This window comes from Aedes aegypti, chromosome 3 (genome assembly GCF_002204515.2).
Source record: "Aedes aegypti strain LVP_AGWG chromosome 3, AaegL5.0 Primary Assembly, whole genome shotgun sequence".
Classification (NCBI taxonomy): domain Eukaryota; kingdom Metazoa; phylum Arthropoda; class Insecta; order Diptera; family Culicidae; genus Aedes; species Aedes aegypti.
In genome coordinates this window covers 388,611,656-388,612,538 of record NC_035109.1, presented here as the reverse complement: position 1 = coordinate 388,612,538, position 883 = coordinate 388,611,656, and the positions used below count along the sequence as shown (strand labels likewise).

The 883-nt window shown below is 43.1% G+C and overlaps 1 protein-coding gene across 1 annotated transcript; it reads left to right on the top strand.

Annotated features, from left to right (window-relative positions):
* On the top strand, positions 1–602 carry LOC5563685. Its single transcript, XM_001647908.2, has 2 exons — positions 1–118; positions 188–602. Exons 1-2 carry the CDS (start codon positions 65–67, stop codon positions 452–454), a joined length of 321 nt encoding a protein of 106 aa, XP_001647958.1. The 5' UTR covers positions 1–64; the 3' UTR covers positions 455–602.
* Positions 603–883: the final 281 nt, after the last annotated feature.

Below are 883 nucleotides of genomic sequence, written 5' to 3'. Positions count from 1 at the left end.
TAAGTAAATCCAACATTTGTTTTTGAGAAGTTCCAAGTTGCAGAATTGTTTCTACTCAGACAAAATGAAATCTTTTGTTGTCTTTGCCCTGGTATTCGTGTGCACCATTCTTCTGGTGGTGAGTATTTTCACAAGTCTCGTAACCTTAATCATTTAATCCTCACCAATGTTTTCTTTGGCGCTTAAGGAGGTCACGCAAGCATTCCACGACGATCAAGGCAAAAAAGATCCCCATATCGAGGAGCTGCAGGAAATGCTGTCGAACCGTATGCTGCCGGAGATGGAGGACTTCCCTCGGTTCCGTCGGTGGGCTGAAGAGGATTCCGACAACCAGAATGGACAGCAGGGTGGTGGCCAACAGGGAGGCGGTGGTGGTGGCGGACGTGGCCGGAATGGACCAAAGGGTCCCGGAGGACGTGGGCCACCTGGAGAGCAGAAAAATGAGGGACAGTAACAGTGTTGAACTAGAACAACTGATTTTTCGAAAAAGTAGTGTAGGTGTTTGCACATTTTGATTCAGAGTAGATTGGATGAGCACTGTTAAATTTGAACGTCTTGTTATAAATTTGGACTGAAATGAACTCATATCACTTGCGGCATAATCTACTGTTTTCATTCTTTAAGCTTTTATAATATTAAGGTAAAAAGCTAGATTATTTGATCTACGTAAGCAGTGGATCGATGAGTTAAGGTGAAGATGCATCGAAGCCAAACCTCGAATTTTCAAGAGCACATATCCAGAGGGTCAGACAACGGACAAACTGAAAACATGATTGATTGTTCACTCGCTAGTGGTGACCAATCGATCAAGTTTTCAGCTTGAACTGCTATCTGGTTCTCTAGATTTGTGCTCCTAAAAATAGTTTTGGCTTCGATTCATCTT

What these genes read in the sequence shown, in the direction of transcription:
- LOC5563685 (XM_001647908.2), top strand. Translation starts at nt 65, where the DNA reads ATGAAATCTTTTGTTGTCTTTGCCCTGGTATTCGTGTGCACCATTCTT. An exon ending in TGTGCACCATTCTTCTGGTG is followed by an intron (nt 119 to 187) that starts GTGAGTATTTTC and finishes TTGGCGCTTAAG; the next exon opens with GAGGTCACGCAAGCATTCCA.